This window comes from Cydia amplana, chromosome 18 (genome assembly GCF_948474715.1).
Source record: "Cydia amplana chromosome 18, ilCydAmpl1.1, whole genome shotgun sequence".
Lineage (NCBI taxonomy): Eukaryota > Metazoa > Arthropoda > Insecta > Lepidoptera > Tortricidae > Cydia > Cydia amplana.
This window is the reverse complement of record NC_086086.1, coordinates 8,066,386-8,090,698: the sequence shown is the minus strand read 5'-3', so window position 1 is coordinate 8,090,698 and position 24,313 is coordinate 8,066,386. Positions and strand designations below refer to the sequence as shown.

Genomic DNA, 24,313 nt, shown 5'->3' with positions numbered 1-24,313 from the left:
CTACCAGTCAACCATAGAGTCATAAATTCATAGCGACCATAGCGTTTATAAGGAAGGGTTGGACATCGGATTAGGGAGGATTAGGGAGAGGGGCTAGCACATGATTGGCGCGACAGTATTTTCGCGGCGAGATAGACTACCCATCCCTTTTTTATTAACATAGTTAGAAAAAGACGGGTACTCTATTTCGCCGCGAGATACTGTCGCGCCAATCATGTGCTAGGGGTGCTGGTAATCCTGGTGCAAAGGTTGGCCATCGCTATCCAACGTCGGAACGCGGCAAGTATGATGGGCACCTTTGCCACAGTACAGCACGCGCAGGTCTTTTAGAATAAGATAATTATATTATTTAGCATTGTAGATTTATTAATTTAGTATTTATGTTAATGTTTTTATATTTAAGTTACTATTCTCTTTTATAAAAATGTAAATATTTATGTACCTAGTTATGTAAGTAATTTACATTTATTAGACGTGAAAGTAAGTCTTGGGATACCTACTTATCTAAATTCTACATCTTTGCAATGACGAGCGAAAATTTTAATATTTCAATATTTTTAGGTCCCAATTAAACCTAATTGGGCCGGGCCCTAGATAGAACCTGTATATACTTTGCTTTATAATATTTTAGTACCTCTCATCAACATTATACCCGGGCCCCGGGATTGCAGCCAATAACTATACCTAATTAGTAATTACCACTGTATACTCGTATCATATTACAGCCACATATATTAATAGAAGAGCATCTCTTCATTGAAGAAGAAACCTTAAAGCGCGGTCTTTTAAGATTCAAAATAGCCTGCAGCATGGTGATAAATTGATTATCTGATTAGTATAATACTACTGGCCAGACGCTGTCTATCAATGGTGTGCAGTGCAAACAGTTTGTGCAATTCAGGTTAAGATGTCCGGACCTTGTGGCGCAAGAGCAGGACCCTCCGCAGAGACGGACTTGGCGGCTGTCGTATGTGCTTTTATTAGGGTTCCGTACCCAAAGGGTAAAAACGGGACCCTATTACTAAGACTCCGCTGTCCGTCCGTCCGTCTGTCACCAGGCTGTATCTCACGAACCGTGATAGCTAGACAGTTGAAATTTTCACAGATGATGTATTTCTGTTGCCGCTATAACAACAAATACTAAAAACAGAATAAAATAAAGATTTAAGTGGGGCTCCCATACAACAAACGTGATTTTTGAGCGAAGTTAAGCAACGTCGGGCGGGGTCAGTACTTGGATGGGTGACCGTCTTTTTGCTTGTTTTGCTCTATTTTGTTGATATATATTAAATTAAATAAAATAAATATTTAAGGGGGCTCCCATACAACAAACACGATTTTTTTGCTCTATTTATTGTTGATGGTGCGGAACCCTCCGTGCGCGAGTCCGACTCGCACTTGGCCGGTTTTTGAGATAACATTAGGTAGAGTCTGTTCGGAAAGAGAAGAGTCGTGGAACGTAATGGGCCCCATACATTCCACGACTCATCTCTTTCCGCACAGACTATGCCTGTGGTTAGGAGGTATTGGCGTACAAAATAATTTGTCTCGAAAAGAGATTATGTTGCATAAACTACCAGCTTCTGTCCGCGACGGGATGATAATGATGATATGACGATGATGATGAAAGCAGATGATATAAAACCGGCCAAGTGCGAGTCGGACTCGCGCACGGAGGGTTCCGCACCATCAACAATAAATAGAGCAAAAAAATCGTGTTTGTTGTATGGGAGCCCCCTTAAATATTTATTTTATTTAATTTTTAGTATTTGTTGTTATAGCGGCGACAGAGTTACATCATTTGTGAAAATTTCAACTGTCTAGCTATCGCGGTTTATGAGATACAGCCTGGTGATAGACGGACGGACGGACGGACAGCGAAGTCTTAGTAATAGGGTCCCGTTTTATACCCTTTGGGTACGGAACCCTAAAAACTAACTTATAGTTTGTCAAAGGACCGTCTCATTACAAACATAGACTGAGAGAATCATACTATCTTTGTCTTACACTAGTACTGGTATCGTCTTGGGTCGTCCCATTCGTTTTTCGTCAAGTTCTTAAATTAGTCCTATTCTGTCCTTTCGTCACGCATTCTACATTGAAAGCCACCGACGATTGTGACGAATGTAGAATGGGTGACGAAAGCAGAATAGGACTAATTTAAGAACTTGACGAAAAACGAATGGGACGACCCAAGACGATACCCTAGTACTCTAGCACCCAAAAGAAAAGGATAAGTATAGTTTTTTTGTTCTTACCTCCATACCAAATTTCCTCTAAATCGGTTCAGCGGTTTCAGCGTCTGCATCAGCGTCACAGTCTGTTATCTGTTACCTCTTTTACTGCTTTATACTTTCGCATTCATAATACATATTAGTAGGGACGCACTATGGCAGAACTGGCAGATACTTTTATATAGAGGATAGGGTGGCAGTCTGGCATCTTTTGGCGCGTTATTTTATCCCCTATTGATGCTGACTCTATAATACCCAGTTACCCACAAGTCCCACAACACAAGCCTTATTGAACTTACCGTGGGACTAGGTCGACTTGTGTAAATTGTCCCATACTTACCTAATATTTGCTCATCAAGTAATTGCGATTACTTAGAGACCCAGACCATCAGTGTTTCGTTGTTTACTAAAGCGTAGAATAGGGGCCGCGAGCCCCGCGAGATATGCCGGTAACATTAGGTAGATCCTATTGCGTCTCTGTTGGACTTTCTCTGTTACAGCATCGCATTGCGCTAGCATTTGTTAACTCATTCGGCTTTTGAGCACAAACTCGTCGACAGCCGCCATGACATCATTCCAAATTCGAATTTGACCGTTGAATTTGCGAAAATCGCGGTCACTTTTCGCGGTGCGATCAGCGGCTTCAAGTCGCTCGGAATTCAAAAGTGTTTTCTTCTTTTTAATAGACAAGTTTAGTGACAATTGTTTGTTTTTTTTTAGTTTGAGTTCACGGTCAGTGCACTTTTAGCCGGATTGCAGTGTGCACAATGGACTCACGAATTACTGAACTATTTAAACAGCAGCAAACAGTTTTTTGTTAATTTGTGGATCGCTTAGGCTACGAATACAAAATGGAAAAAGATTATTTCCAGCTAATGAAATAGAAAAAAAAGTCAAAATGTTTGGTTTTAAACGTTCATCTGTGCAGTTATTAGTGATTTTGTCCTGGTGTTTGCAAGAGTGGACGTTTAGTAACGTGGTATTATGGTATATATTCGCGTGCGGGGTATGGTTGTCTGGATTGTTGTGTTTGCTGACATATGACCATGACTATTGGTCGGATAGGGGGGTGTTTTCACCCCCTGCGTGGCCTCTTGTCGGCCACATACTATCTGTGGTCCTCTTTAGGGAGCAGGGAGGGATCTGCTTCCTTAAGATCTATAATAAATATAGACATCTCAGGTTTTTGGGTAAGTAATATTTTCTGTTTATTTGCTGGCCCTATTGCCACTTTCCGTAGGCTCATATTAATATATTAAGTAAACTAGGTAAACAATGGAAGAGCATAATCTCCACAAAAGGTTAATTATAAATGTTCCTTATTATAGAAGTTGTTCCTATAGATGACATTATGTAGTTGTTCTGTTGTTAGCTCCATGACCGGTAACTACAGAATTAAAATTAGAATTGTCAAAATACGAGCGCAAAAAACGAGTTCAGTAATGTTCTTAGGTCTAGAATGTAGAGTCTTAATGAGGTACTGCACAGACTCTACGACTCTACCACGTAAATCGAATTTTCTTTATCTACCTCTATAGACAGAGGCGGTAACCAAATTTAGATTTTTATTTTTTGGGAACAATATGAGGTACTTACAAGGTGCAGGGCCACTTGATATACCATCATTCACCGCACCGGTGTTTATCCTCCTACCCTGGAACATAAATGGTCATGTATTGTGCCTATAGTGTGATTACAGAGAATTTACTCGCGCGAACGAGCTAACTGCGGAAGTTTTTTTTTTATTCGATAAGCTCTATTGCAGTTGATTGTACAACAAGACGGTTGGTAATACAAATGGGTAATACCAATTAGGTATACATTTTGGTATCGAATTTTCCCGGCGGTCTATATTATAGAGTCTGGGTAGGGTTCTTCAATAACCTCGTAAGTCCTGTGTTTTTCCGACAGCAGTAGTCATATCTGCCGGCTGTACTATACCAAGTACAAACCAAGAATAGTGCTTCAGACCGAAACAAAAAGATGTCGATTTTAGAGATTTTTTGAAGTGAGGTCTTATTTTCAGTATTTTTTATGGTATGTTTATTATGTATAGCACCTCTTTAAGAAGGAAATTATTGAAAATATTTTGTACTTGTGTGAGTACATTGGGTATTTACACAGTATAATAAAAAAAGTTAAATGATTTATTTAATATTAAAATTAAATCATATATTTTCTCTAAACATCACTAAAGTAAAAATTTTACTTTATTACAACATAACTAATCTTCTTCTTATACAAAGGTGAATTAAAAACCTCTTTTCATTCTTTTAATACCATACTACATCCACGGAGGTTGGATTTGGGTGCTCAAAACCTGGACTAGATCTCCAGACCTACCCCTTGCACTTTGCCCACGTCGCGCCCTTGTGCACTTGTGCTTGTACCACGGCTACGCCCACCTCATTGATCACGAGCACTTTGAAATCGATGACTAGATACACGTCCGCATACTGCAACTTCTATTTCTCCATCTTCATATTCTGAAAACGAAGAAAAGTCCCTATTTGATTCTTGGTCGGGTTCAGATATAAACATATCTTCATTATCCGAGTCCTTGAAGTCATAGTTATTGAGAAGTTGTGATATTTGCTTTTCATCAAACGCTAGAATAAGAAAAAAAGTACTTGTAAGTTAGACCGAACGTACTACCGTAAGTACAAATTATTTTGACCAATCACGACGCTCCTTAAATATGTAGGTTTCTTTGAAATATTGTTTATTTTACAATATTTATAATTTAAATATACTAATACATTCGTATGACAACAGAAAAAACAAGTGATTACTTGAATATAAACCGATTATCTTAGCTCGTGCTAGCCAGCGACCTGACTGTGTGGCCATCTTGCGAAAAAGTGACACTGACACTGACAGTTGACTTTACCTGTCTAACATGGCGAAATTGACCATAGAATATAGAATGAGAATGACCGTGTCAGTGTTGCCGTTGTAAAGAAACTACCCGGTAAATAGGGAATGAAAAATTTGTACTTGAGTAAGTACATTAGGCAGTTACGCCATCTATGTAGTTAAAATTTCAGGTCTGAAGTGCTATCCTTAATTTGTACTTGTACAAGTACGCGGGGACTTACGAGGTTAAGGGAGCCCCTAATATACTGTTAGTTGTTGTATAAATACCTAAGTATATTGTTTTAAGGTGGACAATAGCGCTTGAGACACCCCTAGCTAGGGTTACATTAAATACAAAGTATCCATAGACTTCACTAAACAGGACTTAATCGCGTTTAATTAATTAATTATGCTTTGAAATTACCTCCACCCCTGGGCTAGGGATACATTACAAGTATCGATAGACTTCGCTAAACGACTTAATCGCGTTTATTTAATTAATTATGCTTTGGACTCCGATGTTTCGAAGACGATATTTGTCTTCGTAGTCTCGAAGAAAGTCTTGACTCTTGCGTTTTGGTAATTTCTTGTTCTCCAACTCTTGCTAAGGCCACCTGGCCTGGTCAGGCCAAGACCTTAAGAGCTAACGATCTGATTGACCCCCACGTACCTAAATACTTAGATGTAACCTACGCGTTAACGATTTCGGAAAAATAATCAAATATATTTCAGTTTTTAATTAAGGAAATTTGGCTCAACAGCATTGGAGTACGTGTTAGTACTTATACTTAGTGTCTGCGCGTATAGACATACGTTGGGGCTGATGGCCAGGATTTGCGCTGATGTGGATGGCAGGTTGATGAAATGACGAAGGCAGCAGGTTCTTCGAATTAACTACATTTAATTCGGGATTTTACATTGTTTTTACGTACATTAAATATATAAAAAAAATGAGCAACAAAAAGATAGGTATGGGCTACGTGGTAGCTAGTTGAGAGTGATATGCTAATTCGTAAGTGTCATCCTGTGTCGTCATTGGTGCGCGCAGGGATGACGAGCCGCTACACCATTGGCTGTCGATCACGACATATCTGATGTATGCTTCTCATTGGCTGCTGGTGACATGACGCGATAACATGTATGTGACGTCATGGTACTCGTGGTAGGTGCATCGCAGCCGGGGATGGGCGCGCGGGTCGCTAGGCGCGAGCCAGGTTGAAGGTCACGGGCCGCCGTCGTTTCTATGCGCTTTAGGTATTGCCGTAACATAAGCTCCCGGCCTTGGAAGAGTCAACTTCCAATGTGAAGATGAGACGATGAAGTTAGTCATCATGCGTAGGTAGCGGGCAGATTTTCGAAAACGCTCGGCGTACAGTGCCGCGGGATGTGCGTATATCGGCTACTCGGGAGACGCCGTCCTTGCCCGGGAAAGTCTTGGTGATTCGCCCTAAGCTCCATTTGAGGGGCGGAGCATGGTCTTCCTTGATCAAGACGAGGGTGTCCACCTTTAGGTCGTCCATATTTCGCGTCCACTTTGTCCTGACCTGCAGCTCGGATATGAACTCCTTCGACCACCTGGCCCAGAAATGTTGTCGCATTTGCTCCACTCGCTGGTATCGTGACAGACGGTGCACGGGCGCGCCGATGAGGTCAGCGCACGCAGGAGCTGTCAGCGGACGTCCAACCAGGAAATGAGCCGGGGTTAAAGGGGTGTAGTCTTGCGGGTCTGAGGACAAAGGACTCAAAGGCCTGGAATTCAGGATGGCTTCGCATTGGGTCAAAATCGTGCTAAAATGTTCGTAAGTTAGCTTGACATCACCTATCACACGTCGCAAGTGGTGCTTGCAACTCTTAACACCAGCCTCGACCAGGCCGGCAAAATGACTAGCATAAGGTGGCGTCATAATAAATTCAATTTTATGCGAGTTCGCATATTCTTTTATTTCGCCTGAACATGATTTTAAAAACTTTGAAAAATCATTCATAAGACCTACAAAGTTCCGTCCGTTATCTGAAAATATTTTTGAAGGTTTACCACGACGCGAAATGAACCTTTTCAACGCCAGAAGGTAAGCTTCCGAAGAGAGATCGGTAACCAACTCTAAGTGAACTGCGCGTGTAGCAAAGCATATAAATATACACAAATACGCCTTAACAGTCGTGGCTCCCCGACCTTTGCGGTTTAAAATGTAAAATGGACCTGCATAGTCCACAGCGCAATTGACAAACGCGAAACCGGGTTCTAATCGCTCTGAAGGTAAATTACCCATAATAGGAGTTAGCGTTTTACCTTTGAAACGAACGCAAACAACGCAGCTGTGAACCACTTTCCTAGCGAGATTCCTACCGCTTATGGGCCACCAGGCCTCCCGAAGCGAGAACAATATATGCTGCGGTCCCGCGTGCAATAATCTTTTATGTTCATATCGGAACAATAAAATAGTAAAATGGTGCTTACTAGAAAGTAATATCGGGTGTTTCTTATCGTAATCAAACCTCGAAGAATTTGTAAGTCTTCCTCCGACTCTAATAAGCTTATTATTGTCAATGAACAAATTTAATTTGGCTAAAAACCCCTTTGCGATACATTTGTTCTTTGACAATGCGTTGTGAACATCCGATAATGACTCCAATTGCGATAAGCGCGCGAGTAATATCTCAGATTCCCTCAGTTCATCTACAGTGAGCGCACCGGTTCGACGTGCATCTTTATTGCGCGAGTTATGAATGAAGCGAAGTACGTACCCGGCCGCGCGCTGCATACGGTTGAACTGAGAAAACCTGTCGAATGTAAATAGTATATTATTGTTATTGTCGTTGCATACCAGACTAGTCATAGGATTAGTTTTACGTTCGGGTATCTGGGACTCGTCTGGCAACAATGACGGATCTACAGACTGAGCATTATAATTAATGTCGTGAAGGAAGTCGGGACCATTCCACCAGAGACTGGAGGTGCGAAGTGCGTCCAACTGTACTCCCCTAGAAACCAAATCGGCCGGGTTGCACTTGCCGCTAACGTGATGCCACGAATGATCCTTCGTGATTTCGTGGATTTCCGCAACCCTATTTTGGACGAAAGGTTTTAGTAAATTAGGCTGCATTCGGAGCCAACTCAATGCAATGGTTGAATCGGTATGAAATATTACTCGGTTGAATTTCGCGCGTAACGATTCTTTTATTTTATTATATAACCTTGCGCCTAACAAACACGCAGACAGCTCCAGTCGAGGCGTACTCAAAGGAGGCGAAATTGGGGCCACTTTACTTTTCGAGCATAGCAACCGGACGGTAACAGCTGATTTATCATCAATCGTGCGTAAATAGGCGCAAGTGCCATAAGCTACTTGGCTTGCGTCTGAAAATATATGCAAATCTATACATATAGGGTAATTGCACATAACATGCCGTGGTATGCGAATACTAGGCAAAATAGTCAGGTTGTTTACGAAGCGGTGCCAGGCTTGCGTGACGTCATCGGGTACCGCTGCGTCCCAATCAACCTTTAATAAAAACAGCCTTTGTAATAAACATTTGGCGATAATTATCATTGGACTTAATAATCCGAGCGGATCAAAAACCTGTGATGCCGTGGATAATATTATGCGTTTCGTGACAGGTTTAGGATCTGGCTCGTGTCGCGTATGGTAGAACAATTCGTCACTTTTGTTGTACCAACCAAGACCTAAAGTCTTACTATGCGCGTGTTCGCCTAATGATAATTCTTTTGACGACGTATCATCATTATAACGTTGGTCGGTACAATTGAAGTTAAAAACCCATTTTCGTAATGGGAAGCAACCAGAACTTAAAACTTTCGCGGTTTCATCACAAATTCGTAGCAATTCGGGAATTGTAGACGATCCAGAGATGAGATCGTCTACGTAAAAGTCGTCTCTAATCGTTCTGGCTACTTCAGGATCTGTACATTCTAGCGCCAATTGTTTTAGACACCTGCAACTGAGGAAGGCAGCGGCCGCCGTGCCGTATGTAACGGTACTCAGCTGATATATGTCAAGGTCGTCGCTTGGATTATCGCGCCATAAAATAAGTTGTAAGTCGCGTTGAGATTCGTCAATTAAGACTTGTCTATAATGTTTTTCGATGTCGGCGCATGCAACAAACCTATTTTCGCGGAATCTTAACAATATAGCAATCAAATCGCCTTGTATGGGCGCGCCTACGCGTTGTATGTCGTTCAGCGATTTGCCACTGGTCGTGGGGGCGCTAGCGTCGTATACGACTCTAAGACGTGTTTTTTGTGCATGTGCACGATATACACCATGGTGGGCCAGAAAGTAATTAGGGGTTCCGTAGGTATATACTCGTTTCATATGACCTAACGCGAGATATTCTTTTATAAAGTCGCTGTACATGCCTTTATATACTGGATCGCGATTGAGACGTTTTTCCAACGACATAAAGCGTCTTTTTGCTTGCGCGAATGAGTCACCGAGAGTTTCGGGAGGTTCTTTGAGAGGAAGTTGCACGCAAAACCTACCATCCTCGAGACGGGTGGTCGTTTTGACAAAATGGTCTTCGCATGCAATTTCCTCTTCGCTGCGCGAATCGTGCGATTTGTTGTTTACCTGCACCTCCTCTATTTCCCAAAACCTACGTAATTGATTATCTAATGATGGCGCGTCAAGAGATTGCATAAAATTACAATTAATAGGCTTGGTGTTGCACGTATTAGAGGAGACGGGACCCGAAACGATCCATCCTAGCTTCGTATTTACTAAGAATGATCCGTTTGTTAAGCGCTTTATCTCAACTATCCCTTCGAGGAGCTCCCAGAATAGGTCAGCTCCTATAAGTACCTCAACAGGCTGACTTTCATAAAAGTTAGGATCTGACAGACGTACGTTGTCTGGAATGCGGTATTGATTACGTTTGCTCGGAAACGTAGGCAATGACGAGGTTAACTGCGGTAAAACTCGACATTGTAATCGCGTTTTAAAATCGGTAACAAGTGAATTTATTTTTATTTCACATACTCGCGAACTATGTGTAGCTAAATTCATGATACCATTTAGTTCTTCTGTGGACTGTATAGATGGCGGGTTTAATTTGTTAAACAACGCTTCGGTAATTAGACAACCTTCGCTCCCATTATCGAGAATCACTCGCGTTTTATGATAATTACCGTAACTATCTAGGATTTCGACAATAGCGGTTGCTAAAATTACAGGACGCTTCGAAGACAATCGCGCGTATAAGTCTTCGTCTATGTGTGCGTTCGATACCTGCAATACGTGTTGTGCGTGTTCGACATTATTATCAGGGATCGAGGAGGAGGAGGAGGGCGACCTTGATGCGTTGTCTGTTGCCAGCAATGCTACGGAGCGCTTGTCACTGGCACCTTCCTTCTCGTCCTCGTGAATTATGGAATTGTGTTTTTTGTTACACTTCCTACACGGGCCATATCGGCATTCACTGGACGCATGCCCTGTTCGTAAACAATTCTCACACAAACATTTATCGCGAACTAACTTTAATTTATCTTGCAAAGTTAAATCAATGAATGACTGACACGAGTACAAAGGATGTTTACCGTTGCACATAATGCATAACTTTTTGTTAGGTATTTGTTTGGAGTGAGATTTGTCCACGGATTTTTCGGTAACAACATTGCAGTGAACCTTTGGAGCCGTGTGCGCGTTTTGAGTGTATGATTTTTTAGCATCATGCTGCGGATAAGTGCTATTTGAGTTAGGCCGGCTGTGCGTAACCAACAAGGTTTCTAACATATCGGCGCGGTCGCGAATTAATTTTAGCAAATCATCTACCTTAAGCGCGGGTTTGTTTTCGTTCGACACTGGTAATAAAGTGCTTTTATATTGCTCCCATTCACGTTCGGTAGTGGAATCTAATTTAGAGACAACTAAATAAATGATTAGTGTATCCCAACTTTCTGTGGGCTCACCGAGCATTTTTAAAGCGCGTAAATTCTTTAAAACTGTATCTAATAACTTTCTTAACAGTGCCGGCGATTCTTTGTTAAGCGATTGTATAGAAAATAATGCCTTTACGTGATTGTGCACTAGCAATCTACTATTGTCATACCGATTCAGTAGCAATTCCCAAGCAATCGCGTAATTATCTGCCGAAAATTCAAGCGAATCGATAACAAGAAGCGCATTACCTTTGAGCGATGATTTTAAGTAATGGAACTTTTGAATGCTGGTTATTTCTTGCGAGTTGTGCACTAGGGACGAAAATGTGTCACGGAATTGTAACCAGTGTTCATAAGATCCGTCGAAAGTAGGTAAAGAAATGACGGGGAGCCGAACTGTTTGCGCTAAATTATTAGGAGCTTGCACTTTAGGTTCGTTAGCTTTCTCCGAGCATTTCACCATACATTGTGTCTGAGCTAAAATCGCGTAATATTCGCTTTCAAACACCTCTCTGCTTTCAAAAAGTGAGTCCATTTCGCTATCGGGAATTAAACCTTCTAACTGATTATAAATTTCAGTATAGTCATCGAAAATACCCTGAGCTCCCTGCATGCGTAAATTGAGCTCTGTGCGCTGGGTATCGGACAAAGTTAAACCCTCAAATGTATTTACGAACTTTTTGAAATTAGTTAGCCTACATTTTACGGAACCTCGCCTACGGTTTAAATGTTTTATCGTTTCCGAGTCCGTTACTTGATTAGGACCTAACGCGGCGTGAAACAATAGGTCATCTTTGCCAGTCATCTTGCGAATCAAATAAAGGCAGGCGCTAAGTACTCACAGTTGCAATCACCAAGGTCGAGCACAGCAAGGCAGCCAGCAGCAAAGCTGACGCGGGCTGCTTGCAGACTTTTGCGAAGGTCGACTCGACGACGTGCGATAGGGTCACAACGAAAGCACAAGCACTGGAATTGAGAAAAGCACGGTATGACGCAAGCGTAAAAGGGAAAGGTAGGAAAGGTAAGCTGGCTCGTCTCACCGAAGATCTTCACCGCTGCCGATGACTCTGGTCGTTACAGCACTCTGCCGATGCGTTCTCACACCCAATCCATGGATCCAAGGCTGGTTGATATTCGGGCTCGAAGTACCAAATTTATGTCTGCGCGTATAGACATACGTTGGGGCTGATGGCCAGGATTTGCGCTGATGTGGATGGCAGGTTGATGAAATGACGAAGGCAGCAGGTTCTTCGAATTAACTACATTTAATTCGGGATTTTACATTGTTTTTACGTACATTAAATATATAAAAAAAATGAGCAACAAAAAGATAGGTATGGGCTACGTGGTAGCTAGTTGAGAGTGATATGCTAATTCGTAAGTGTCATCCTGTGTCGTCATTGGTGCGCGCAGGGATGACGAGCCGCTACACCATTGGCTGTCGATCACGACATATCTGATGTATGCTTCTCATTGGCTGCTGGTGACATGACGCGATAACATGTATGTGACGTCATGGTACTCGTGGTAGGTGCATCGCAGCCGGGGATGGGCGCGCGGGTCGCTAGGCGCGAGCCAGGTTGAAGGTCACGGGCCGCCGTCGTTTCTATGCGCTTTAGGTATTGCCGTAACACTTAGGTACTACCTATATCTGGGGGCACGGCAGTGCCCCCGCCAAGTCGAGCGCGAAGCAAACACTGCCGTACCATCCTTTACTGGAACCATTTCGCCGCATTTTCAGGCTCCTATTTGAGAACCTCTGGATAAGACCAGAACGCAGAAATTTTCGACATCCAGTAAGCTATAATCACATACTTAAAATCCAACATTTCAAGTCTGTAGGTCATTTAGTTCCGAAGTTAAGCGAAAGCAAAGTTTCGCATTTATGACACTCATTCATTCACTCACTCATGATCATCAGAATAGAATTAGTACTCCCCATAAACTCAGAGAGCAGAAATTTGGTACAGAGTTAGGGTTTAATGGCCACATAAAAGGTAAACCTAAAAATATTGCAATATCAGTCACGTTTTAAAGATCTGAGAACTGCATAAGTAAGTTTGTAATCCCATATAAATATATGATATTACAAAGTTACTGTTGCAGTTCCTACAAATAGTAGGTAAAGTAAAGGTACGCTACGATATACGATGTGAGTATGAATGAAGATATGGTTAGTTATGATATGTGTATAATACATAGTATGGGTATGAGTACCCGAAAAGAAGGACTGCCTACAAAAAGAGATGAGATCCCATCAAAAACATTACATGTAAAAAGGTGCAAGTCTCGCAACGCTTTTACTACAAAAAAGTTTTGAGATGTGATTAAAGATATCTTATTGATACGGTTTTAACACCCCCTGGCACTGATTAAAATAACCGACTTGGTTTCACATTACATCTCAATACTTTTTTGTAGTAAAAGCGTTGCGAGACTTGCACCTTTTTACATGTAATGTTTTTGATGGAATGTCGTTTACTAATAAAGCATATTCGATCTACATTCATAGTTTTTGTAATAGGTACTTAGTCAAGTTATAACTTAAGGTTATATATATGTTAGCGCGGTTAAGCAACATATACATACCGTAGGGGCAGGGCCGGATTAACCCTAAGTCAGAGTAGGCAACTGCCTATGGGCCCCGCCTCGGATAGGGGGCCCCGGCGGCCCCGCGCGCGCCAAAAACAATATTTGTTTCATATGGCCAAAATTCATAAATATTGTTTTTATTGTAGGTACCTAAAAGTTTATACCTAATACCTACTTAATGTCCAATATCAGTTTCTCAGATACACAATCATTAGATGATTATGTAAATTATGTTATTTTATAGATTTAAAGTCTGTAATATCGAGCTCGATTTTCAGGCTCCCGAGGGCCTAATACCTCATCTCCGAATAACTCTTGCAAATATTATTGTCGAGTATAACATTTGACGATTGGTTCGTGTTCTGGCGCTGCTTTCTTCGGCGTCGTTTTTTAACAAATATAAACATTGATTTAAGAAGCTTGGCCTTTTGCCTCGCATGAAAGCTCACCTCGCTGGTTATAAGTATGCTTCGGGCTTATTAAGTAATGTGGAGATTGCTGAGCTCGACCTTCAGCCTCACTTTTTACCTCCATTTTTGGTTTGTCTTCCAAATATCCTCTTCTTCAGCTTAGCCTTTAGCTCGGCCTGCAGCCTCGCTTTTTAATACAATGGACATTGGTTGGCGTCTGTGCTCTAGCTGAGCTTATCTTGAAGCACGACTTTGACCTCGCATGAAAGCTCTGCTCACTGTGGAACTTCGGATTTTTAGGCCCGGCCCGGCCTTTTTAACACGCTTTCACAATTTTTTAACAAAAAATTTCTCGCTCGCTGCGCTCGCGTTTTTTTGCTGCTTTTCTGGTTGTTACATGCTAACCCTGTACTTACATGCTAACTTGACTGGTGAATGAATAGGAATTTAAACCTATGGAATATCTTTATTATTACGTTCATTTTAATCATGTGGCTCGGCGTATGGTATTATGGTCGGACAATCGCTGTTCAGCCTCGCACAATATTTAACTACCTATTGAGAAAAAAAGGGCTCTCCCCACACTTGACGCAAAAAGGAATCGGCAAAAACTGATAGAAAAAAGCTTTATGTCCACGCAATAAGAGCGAAAAAGACATCGCTTGGCATGTTCGGATCGGCTCAACCGACACCTGAAGGTTGAAATTAAAACCACAAACTTACTTCCCTGAACTGAAAAATGAACATTATGTATGCAGAATTGACTGTAAGGGCCTAAGGGGGCCCCGAGCATTGCACTGCCTAGGGGCCCCGACATGCTTAATCCGGCCCTGCGTAGGGGCACAGAATAGATAATAGGTATATATTATGTATTATGTTTAACACCGTTCTCTGTGATGATGACGTCACGAATCATGTTGTCCTAGTCCCTACACAATTACTGATCGGAGTCGCAAACCGATTACCTACGTGAATAAAAGGGGTAATCTCCGAGTCCTTGACCGCCAAAGACTTCTATCACTGACGCGCGCTGCTACAGCCCATATCAATATTCGTGTAGGTATACTAGGTATTCACGATGAGTTAGTCGCTGAAGGTAGGCGTGGCGTTCAAAGGGTTAGATAAGGTCCTTATTATTGGCTTACGTTTGAACTGAAAGCGTCATTGTGCATTTCATAATTCCAGGCACCCACCAGTTTTTCCAACGAACCCTGGTTATCCTGGACCCAGCCCTCATCAGACGGGTGTGTGTGGCCGACTTCTCGCACTTCGTAGATCGCGGCTTCTTCTTCAATGAGGAAGTGGATCCCCTAGCGGGGTCTGTGCTGTTTCTAAGAGGACAGGAATGGCGCCGGCTGAGGGCCAAGATATCCCCTATATTCTCGTGAGTACAGCTGTCTAACACCCAATAACCGTATATATATACTTACTAAGTACGATCTCAGTAAGAGGTTTCTGCAGGGAGGTGGGGGAGTACCCTTAAGAAAGTACATAACAAAGCTTAACTCTCCCTCAATACTATAAATAAATAAAAAAAATACAGGTTGCCTAAAAGAGGGCCTGGCTTAAACGCAGCCTGCATTTTTTTATAGTTCGTTTTTTTAGCATTAGAAAGAACTTGCAAGAAGGTAAGCGATCTTGACATGTCTTTTAATTGAAAAACGCTTTTTAAAAATCAAAAACTATTACTTATGAAAGCAGAAAAATATAAATGATCGTATTAGATTCATAATTGTTACATATTTGCCGTAACTTATTTTTAAAATGTGTTTTTCAATTAAAAGACACATCAAGATTGTTTACCTTATTTCTAATGCTAAAAAAAACGAATTATAAACTGCCGCAATTATGTATACGCAGTGGCGGCGAGCACGGCACCACAGAATAAGTAATAGTATTGGTACGTTGAAAAATTCGAAAATTATCTATAATATCCGTTGGGCAAGCTGGAGCTGGTTTTGTCTGAGGCTTGTAGGATTAGTTACGTACTTATCTGTCGCAAAATAAACAAGCCGATCGGAATCGAATTCAATGGATGCCCCGCATCACCTGATCCACCTGCTGTGTATATTAAGGACATGTTTATCTTTCCAGGCCAAACAAACTGAAAGGCATGTTCCCAATAATAGAGAACACGGCTCAAGAGTTCATCAAGCGCGTCACAACGCTGCACTCCGACTCCGTGGTAGACTCGGAGCGTCTCCTCGGCGGCTATACGGCGGACGCCATAGTGCCCTGTGCGTTCGGCGTCAAGAGCCACGTCATGGACGATGAGAAGGACCCGTTTGCTGTGGCGTTACACGCCTTTTATGAGATGACGCCGTTCAATCTGTTCGAGAAGTTAGTATGTTTTGATTTCTCATTTATTGGTTCATATAATGGGTAATAAAGCTAAGGAATTCGTCAAGCGCGTCACAACGCTGCACTCCGACTCCGTGGTAGACTCGGAGCGTCTCCTCGGCGGCTATACGGCGGACGCCATAGTGCCCTGTGCGTTCGGCGTCAAGAGCCACGTCATGGACGATGAGAAGGACCCGTTCGCTGTGGCGTTACACGCCTTTTATGAGATGACGCCGTTCAATCTGTTCGAGAAGTTAGTATGTTTTGATTTCTCATTTATTGGTACATATAATGGGTAATAAAGCTCAAGAGTTCATCAAGCGCGTCACAACGCTGCACTCCAACTCCGTGGTAGACTCGGAGCGTCTCCTCGGCGGCTATACGGCGGACGCCATAGTGCCCTGTGCGTTCGGCGTCAAGAGCCACGTCATGGACGATGAGAAGGACCCGTTTGCTGTGGCGCTACACGCCTTTTATGAGATGACGCCGTTCAATCTGTTCGAGAAGTTAGTATGTTTTGATTTCTCATTTATTGGTTCATATATAATAGAGAACATATAGCTCAAGAGTTCATCAAGCGCGTCACAACGCTGCACTCCGACTCCGTGGTAGACTCGGAGCGTCTCCTCGGCGGCTATACGGCGGACGCCATAGTGCCCTGTGCGTTCGGCGTCAAGAGCCACGTCATGGACGATGAGAAGGACCCATTTACTGTGGCGTTACACGCCTTTTATGAGATGACGCCGTTCAATCTGTTTGAGAAGTTAGTACGTTTTAATTTGCTTACTTATTGTTCATCGTGTCATTAATTAATTTAACATTATTGTAGGTATCGCCTTAGTAACCCGTTTGTTTTTAGGGTTCCGTACCCAAAGGGTAAAAACGAGACCCTATTACTAAGACTCCGCTGTCCGTCCGTCCGTCCGTCCGTCCGTCCGTCCGTCCGTCCGTCTGTCACCAGGCTGTATCTCACGAACCGTGATAGCTAGACAGTTGAAATTTTCATAGATCATGTATTTCTGTTGCCGCTATAACAACAAATACTAAAAACCGAATAAAATAAAGATTTAAGTGGGGCTCCCATACAACAAACGTGATTTTTGACCGAAGTTAAGCAACGTCGGGCGGGGTCAGTACTTGGAAGGGTGACCGTTTTTTTTGCTTGTTTTGCTCTATTTTTTGTTGATGGTGCGGAACCCTCCGTGCGCGAGTCCGACTCGCACTTGGCCGGTTTTTTTTATTATCTCAACAATCAATGATGAAGACCTTTAATCAACAAGCAATTAAGACATTGTCTGCATCAGCATCTACTCGTTCTACGTTTCAATCATCCGTAACCATAACCCCAATTATTTTATTATCTATTCATACCTAGCTATTACCCTTTTTATTATTCCCTAGCACGCGTTTTCACCTACTCAGTGTGGTCATAATACTCATAATTATTATATATGCTGTTGCAATGTGAACGTAGCGATGAATGTGAACTCAATGTGAATCAAGGGAAATTTACATAGGTAGGTCTGTAATCCTACAATATAAATCTATATCAATTCATCTCATATCCCCATCTTGTTTCCAGGACCATGAGGCAGTTCTGGCCCGCGTTCTGCATGTTCTTCAGACTGAAGATTATCCCACAGAAGACGCACGACTTCTTCTACAACATAGTCACTAGCGTATTGAGGGACCGAGAGAATGGTATGTACCACTAAATGTGAGTCTATATACGTCCCACTGCTGGGCACAGGCCTCCTCTCATGCGCGAGAGGGCTTGGGCTATAGTCCCCACGCTAGCCCAATGCGGATTGGGGACTTCACATACACCTTTGAATTTCTTCGCAGATGTATGCAGGTTTCCTCACGATGTTTTCCTTCACCGAAAATCTGTTTAGTGGTAAATATGAAATGATATTTCGTACATAAGTTCCGAGAAACTCATTGGTACGAGCCAGGATTTGAACCCGCGACCTCCATATTGAAAGTCGGACGTCATATCTCGGCCACCACAGCTTTTTATTGAAAGTCGGACGTCATATCCACGCAGCTACCACCGCTTTTTATTGAAAGTCGGACGTCATATCTCGGCCACCACAGCTTTTTATTGAAAGTCGGACGTCATATCCACTCGGCCACCGCCGCTTTTTTGTGCCACTAGCAAAAGTTAATTAATTATAGCGAAAATGCATCAGCAGCATTGTATCCGCAAAACTTCCGCTTGATAAGCATTGCCAAATACCTATGTTTTTTAATTAACTGCTAATCGTACGCTGTTCGCTTGATGACTTACGTAAGAACGGTCCGAGTCCCGGCCGAGGCGTCCGACACTTAATCACGTAATAATAGCGAAAGCCCCGGCCCGGACCCGGACCGTTCTAGTGTTAAATTATCCTTTAGAATGCGCGCTTTATCCGAGCCTTGCACTTGCAGCATAAATTGGTCTAATTAGGCACGCAATCTGTAGCAAACATGTATGCACATTCGCGGCGAATTCTCCGGATGTGGACGCACCTTAAGATACGAAAATCTCTTTATTAAGGTGCGTCCGGAGACTCGGAGACAGAGGACTACTTTTTTTCCTTTATAAAATAAAATATGAGTAATGGTAAGTGTAAGGCCTGAGTGGACGCTCGAAGCGGAGCGTTCGGCGGGGCGTGCAGCGTGGCGTCGGGCTCACAAGTGATGTGAGCAGCGTGCACTAAGGCCGCTCCTATACGCTTGCATTTGTTTAACATGCACGCCGCACGCCCCGCCCCGCTGCACGCACAACTCGAGCGTCCACTCAGGCCTTACGCTTAGTGTTTAATTTACAGGCGTGCCGGATAAGCGGGGTGACTTCATAGACATGATGATGGCTCTTCGGAACGACGACAAGAACAACAACCGGGCGGATAAGGACGAAGATCACGTAGAAATCAGTAAGTGCCGTAACGTAAATTTTACGTCTAATTTGTTTAGCACTATCCCTCTCTATACAAATTTTGAAAACTGTGGAACTGTGGTTGGAATTTTCTAATATCAGAGGCAAAGTACTCTAAATAATAGAGATAGCAAATTTCACTTCAAAGAAACATTCCTTTATTTACGAAAAGAAACATCTGCCCACCCAGGAATCGAACCAGCTAAAATAAATAAAAACAACACCTCTACATGGATCCCGCATATTATGGCACGAATAAGAAATTCCACCCTGTATAACGTGTTACACATCACAAAAAGTCATAATAATTTGTCCAGACTATAAACTAATTATGTAAACACGAAATAATTTAAATATAGGTAAGTACTAACATCACATGATCACATTTCAATTCCTGGCATTTTTGATAAATGGGTACAACTGGGTTATGGGCGTTCGATTCGATTTTCTACTGTAACTGTACCTAACTGCATTAGAAAAATGGGTTCCCAAAAGTGTGCCTAGGCGCTAATGAGTTAATTAGACCATTATTAAGCAAACCAGCTTGCTCCATAATCTTTTTTCGCAGCGGACATGGTGATATCAGCCAACGCCTTCATAATATTCCTCGGCGGTTTCGAAACCACTTCTGCGACCCTCGCCTTCCTGCTCCTGGAGCTGGCTGCCCATCCAGACGTCCAGGAGAAGCTGAGACAGGAGATACTGCACGTGGTGGGAGAGAGGGAGATGACGTATGACATGCTGCAGGAACTGACGTATATGGATATGGTTATACAAGGTGACTAAGAATGTAGAATAATGCTCGCTTAAAGTCTTTGCTTACGGTGGCGTCGTTGATCGGGTCGCCACTTTCCCTTGAAGGTTGAGGGAGGCGATGGCTGAGATACGCATCATACTCGTGAACGGCTAATGTCTTAAAACCAGAAAATCTAAGATCGAACTTTCGTTATCTGCCTCTATAATTCTTGCATATTCGAGCAAAAGCTTTTTGCTGTAGACCCTCAGTTGTCATAATAAGTACAAAACCCAAGCTTTAATTAATGTAGTTAAAAAAAAACATTGTATAACAAACTGTATTTTCATGTTTGTTTCAGAGACGTTGAGACTGTACCCGCCCTTCCCTAACATCCAGCGGATGTGTACCAGAGACTACGTCATCCCGGAAACTGGGCACATCATCGAGAAGGGCACAGTGGTGCTGTTCCCCACTCTTGCCATACAGAGGGATGAGCAGGTAAGTTTCAGAGACGCTGAGACTGTACCCTTCCCCAACATCCAGCGGATGTGTATTGTGTACCAGAGACTACGTCATCCCGGAAACTGGGCACATCATCGAGAAGGGCACAGTGGTGCTGTTCCCCACTCTTGCCATACAGAGGGATGAGCAGGTAAGTTTCAGAGACGCTGAGACTGTACCCTTCCCCAACATCCAGCGGATGTGTATTGTGTACCAGAGACTACGTCATCCCGGAAACTGGGCACATCATCGAGAAGGGCACAGTGGTGCTGTTCCCCACTCTTGCCATACAGAGGGATGAGCAGGTAAGTTTCAGAGACGCTGAGACTGTACCCTTCCCCAACATCCAGCGGATGTGTATTGTGTACCAGAGACTACGTCATCCCGGAAACTGGGCACATCATCGAGAAGGGCACAGTGGTGCTGTTCCCCACTCTTGCCATACAGAGGGATGAGCAGGTAAGTTTCAGAGACGCTGAGACTGTACCCTTCCCCAACATCCAGCGGATGTGTATTGTGTACCAGAGACTACGTCATCCCGGAAACTGGGCACACCATCGAGAAGGGCACAGTGGTGCTGTTCCCCACTCTTGCCATACAGAGGGATGAGCAGGTAAGTTTCAGAGACGCTGAGACTGTACCCTTCCCCAACATCCAGCGGATGTGTATTGTGTACCAGAGACTACGTCATCCCGGAAACTGGGCACACCATCGAGAAGGGCACAGTGGTGCTGTTCCCCACTCTTGCCATACAGAGGGATGAGCAGGTAAGTTTCAGAGACGCTGAGACTGTACCCTTCCCCAACATCCAGCGGATGTGTATTGTGTACCAGAGACTACGTCATCCCGGAAACTGGGCACACCATCGAGAAGGGCACAGTGGTGCTGTTCCCCACTCTTGCCATACAGAGGGATGAGCAGGTAAGTTTCAGAGACGCTGAGACTGTACCCTTCCCCAACATCCAGCGGATGTGTATTGTGTACCAGAGACTACGTCATCCCGGAAACTGGGCACACCATCGAGAAGGGCACAGTGGTGCTGTTCCCCACTCTTGCCATACAGAGGGATGAGCAGGTAAGTTTCAGAGACGCTAAGACTGTACCCGCCCTTCCCCAACATCCAGCGGATGTGTACAAGAGACTACGTCATCCCGGAAACTGGGCACGTCGTCGAGAAGGGCACAGTACTACTTTTTCCTACTCTTGCCATACAGAGATGAGCAAGTAATTTGAAGTAATACTTATACCTACCTAATACGTAACGTACAGATGTAACTGTCAAATCTGTCTGGCACATATGTTTGGCGGGAAAATCTGTCAATGTATCTGTGCTTAATTCCCACCATATATTTATTTATTTATTTATTTATGTTAAGGAGAACCAACAGCTACAAACTTTAAATAGATAGTAAGATTAAAAACAGGAAGCCAATTACAGGAACTCACAGGTAGTTACAAAGTATTAAATTTAAAACTAATGCTAGCACCTACGCACACACACATGCGTACAAAAAGAGAAGGAAAAAAAGAGAAAAAAAACATAATTGAAAATGGCAATAGAAGCCTTACAATAGATCCTAAGTTTAATAAGTTTAATACCTACTTAGTACATATTGACAGATTTGTCCGACAGATCTGGCTGACATAAGTATGCGTATATGGCAAGGTAATAGCAGTAACATAAACTGGAATAAATGTCATATAGGTACTAAGAAAAAGTGACCCAAGCCTCCAGTGCCCCAGGCTGGAACAACAACAAATTAAAATATTTTCTGAAAATAATTTAATTTGTTCTAATACCTATAATAGCAAAACTAGCATAAAAGACAACATATGTCTTAGTAACTATAATAGTAAGAGTTTGCTTTCTTAGTTGGTGATTAAGTTGATCTACTTATAACTAAATATAAATACTAACAATGTTAACCAATGTAGAGTCCGTAAATGCTAAATTTGCACCGATTTGAATAGAACAAAGTGACATTAATGATGACATTGTCACACTTTGTCTTTGCACATGCGGTACAAGCCATGCAGATTTAGATTGGTCCGACTTTACTTTATGGTAGGGACTCCATTATTTTTGTATTGTTGCAGTTCTTCAACTCAGCCGGGTCATTTAATCCAGAGCGGTGGCGCGGCCCAGCGCCGCCGCCGGGCGTCTACATGCCGTTTGGTGATGGACCTCGCGTCTGTATCGGTCAGTAGTTCAGTACATCACTACATAGTAGTATAAAACAAATTCGCTTCCCGCTGTCTGTCTGTCCCTACGTATGCTTAGATCTTTAAAACTACGCAATGAATTTTGATCCGGTTTTTTTTAATAGATAGAGGAAGGTTTATGTATAATTGGTTATCCCGTGCGATTCCGATCGCTAGTAATACCTGTGGTAATACATAATATAATGCCGGATTATCATTGCAAAAAGTCGTTATTTAACTGTAGGTACAGTGAATAAAAAAATTAAATAAAATAGCTTTCGGTTACAGATGAAGTTAGTGATGTCAGATAGTTTGTGAGTCCCCCTTGTCACAACATGTCACATTTTCTTGACCCCCATCCCTCCCCCTAAAAGTGTGATGTAATTAATGGATGACCTCTTATGACGTTAAAATAACACTTGCGCAGTCTGGGGCTATCAAAATCGCTGCCAACGTAGCTTGATCTAACTCTAGGTACTCGTTTAAAAGCGCTGGTCGAATATCAATTTCGAAAGATTCAAATAGAGGGAATGTTGAATGAATGGATTCACACGTGCGGTAAGGTACGGTTTGTACTTTTGTAGTACCTAAGTATAATGGTTCCAGTACGACAGCATATACCAGTTGGATGTAATAAAAACAGCTATCGTTCTGTAATTAGATTTTTCTTCTACAACTGGTTGTATACTGCCCACAGGTAAAAGATTCGCGATGATCCAGATGAAGTGCTGCATCGCGCGCCTTCTGCGTGCGGTCCGCGTGTCGCCCGCGCCCCGCGCCGCGCCGCGCGTGCGCCCCTTCCGCCCCGACCCGCGCTCGCCGCTCGCGCTGCACCCCGGCGACTCCACTGTCACCATCAGTCGCGTGACGTCCGCGTAGCGTCGTCGAGCGTGGATCGCGTGTCGCTAGTGTGTCGCCGACGCATTACCCGTACCGCACGCCGCTCTTCCACTCCTTATACTGCACCCCGGCGACTCCACCGTCACCGTCAGCCGCGTGACGTCAGCGTAGCGTCGTCGAGCGTGGATCGCGTGTCGCTAGTGTGTCGCCGACGCATCACCCGTACCGCACGCCGCTCTTCCACTCCTTATACTGCACCCCGGCGACTCCGCCGTCACCGTCAGCCGCGTGACGTCAGCGTAGCGTCGTCGAGCGTGGATCGCGTGTCGCTAGTGTGTCGCCGACGCATCACCCGTACCGCACGCCGCTCTTCCACTCCTTATACTGCACCCCGGCGACTCCGCCGTCACCGTCAGCCGCGTGACGTCAGCGTAGCGTCGTCGAGCGTGGATCGCGTGTCGCTAATGTGTCGCCGACGCATCACCCGTACCGCACGCCGCTCTTCCACTCCTTATACTGCACCCCGGCGACTCCGCCGTCACCGTCAGCCGCGTGACGTCAGCGTAGCGTCGTCGAGCGTGGATCGCGTGTCGCTAGTGTGTCGCCGACGCATCACCCGTACCGCACGCCGCTCTTCCACTCCTTATACTGCACCCCGGCGACTCCACCGTCACCATCAGCCGCGTGACGTCATCGTAGCGTCATTGAACGTGGATCGCGTGTCGCTAGTGTGTCGCCGACGTATCACCCGTACCGCACGCCGCTATTCCACTCCTTATACTACTC

The 24,313-nt window shown here is 43.6% G+C and overlaps 1 protein-coding gene across 1 annotated transcript; it reads left to right on the top strand.

Annotated features, from left to right (window-relative positions):
• Positions 1-3,078: 3,078 nt before the first annotated feature.
• On the top strand, positions 3,079-23,614 carry LOC134656655 (probable cytochrome P450 6a17). Its single transcript, XM_063512218.1, has 10 exons — positions 3,079-3,424; positions 15,174-15,372; positions 16,083-16,218; positions 16,650-16,834; positions 17,911-18,029; positions 19,142-19,246; positions 19,817-20,026; positions 20,343-20,482; positions 22,583-22,685; positions 23,385-23,614. The coding sequence occupies exons 1-10, from the start codon at positions 3,133-3,135 to the stop codon at positions 23,564-23,566; spliced, it is 1,671 nt and encodes a 556-aa protein (XP_063368288.1). The 5' UTR covers positions 3,079-3,132; the 3' UTR covers positions 23,567-23,614.
• Positions 23,615-24,313: the final 699 nt, after the last annotated feature.